We start from the raw sequence: 893 nt of genomic DNA on the forward strand, positions 1-893 counted from the left end.
AGCACACCAGATTATTATGAATAAAGACAATTATTTATTACAAAACAACTTGACTCTTCACATGACTAAAATGTAGTAAAACAGGCGGTGCCTTTGAAATCTTAGAGTGAACTTTATACAGAAAAGGAAGTCTACATGGAGATACTGAGAACTATTTTGGGAAGGGGGAGGCAGAGATTTGGATCTGGCTATATTTTTGACCTTGCAAGTGATCATTCTTTGCACAAATAGATGGGAAGGATCCAGTGCTTTTTATAGTGCAAACACAGGCAAACATTGGTAAGTCTTTAAAAATTTGATTAGAAGTTGGAGCGTTGAGTGATTTAAGAACCTGAAGCAACAGCATTTCTAAACAATTCTTAAAATAAACTTGTTAGCCACATCAGCTTCATGCATTAAATCTCACAACTGATGGGGAGTAAAAAGGTCTTGCTTAAATCTAAACATACAAATTTTAAAAGAGTTTTAAAGAACTGAGGCTCCCAGAACTGGAAAACCTTATGTTAAAACAATTCAGTCCTTGGACAACAACTAGATTGAACCAACTACCTGACTTGGAGCTGACGTGTCCTGGAAAACACATTTTTAAACCTTTAACACTTTTCTCCCCTTGTAATTTAAGTTTAAATTTAAAGCTTAGATTATACATATAAAATTTAACTTTTAATGAATATATAACTAAATCTAAATGGAAGAAAGTGCAAAAGTAAAGAACTGAGGATTTACATAGTACAACAAAAACAGGGTGGTCATTATTTGACGTTAAAGATTCTTACTGCCCTGCAGATGCCGGACTTGCCGGCACCACGGGTGCGGCCGCCCTGCTGCACCCGTGCCGTTGGGGCAGAGAGGAAGCGGCTATTTCTACGCTCAGTGCTCAGAACCGTGGGCAC

At 37.6% G+C, this 893-nt stretch overlaps 1 protein-coding gene across 1 annotated transcript in view; it reads left to right on the forward strand.

Annotated features, from left to right (window-relative positions):
• The window catches only part of PPAP2A (phosphatidic acid phosphatase type 2A), a 196,180-nt gene that overhangs the window by 1,572 nt on the left and 193,715 nt on the right, over window positions 1-893 (forward strand). The window contains exon 2 of the mRNA XM_010857193.1: window positions 787-885. Coding sequence (XP_010855495.1) covers window positions 787-885 — 99 coding nt within the window. The remainder of the gene's footprint in view (window positions 1-786; window positions 886-893) is intronic.

This window comes from Bison bison, unplaced genomic scaffold (assembly GCF_000754665.1).
Source record: "Bison bison bison isolate TAMUID 2011002044 unplaced genomic scaffold, Bison_UMD1.0 scf7180017864378, whole genome shotgun sequence".
Classification (NCBI taxonomy): domain Eukaryota; kingdom Metazoa; phylum Chordata; class Mammalia; order Artiodactyla; family Bovidae; genus Bison; species Bison bison.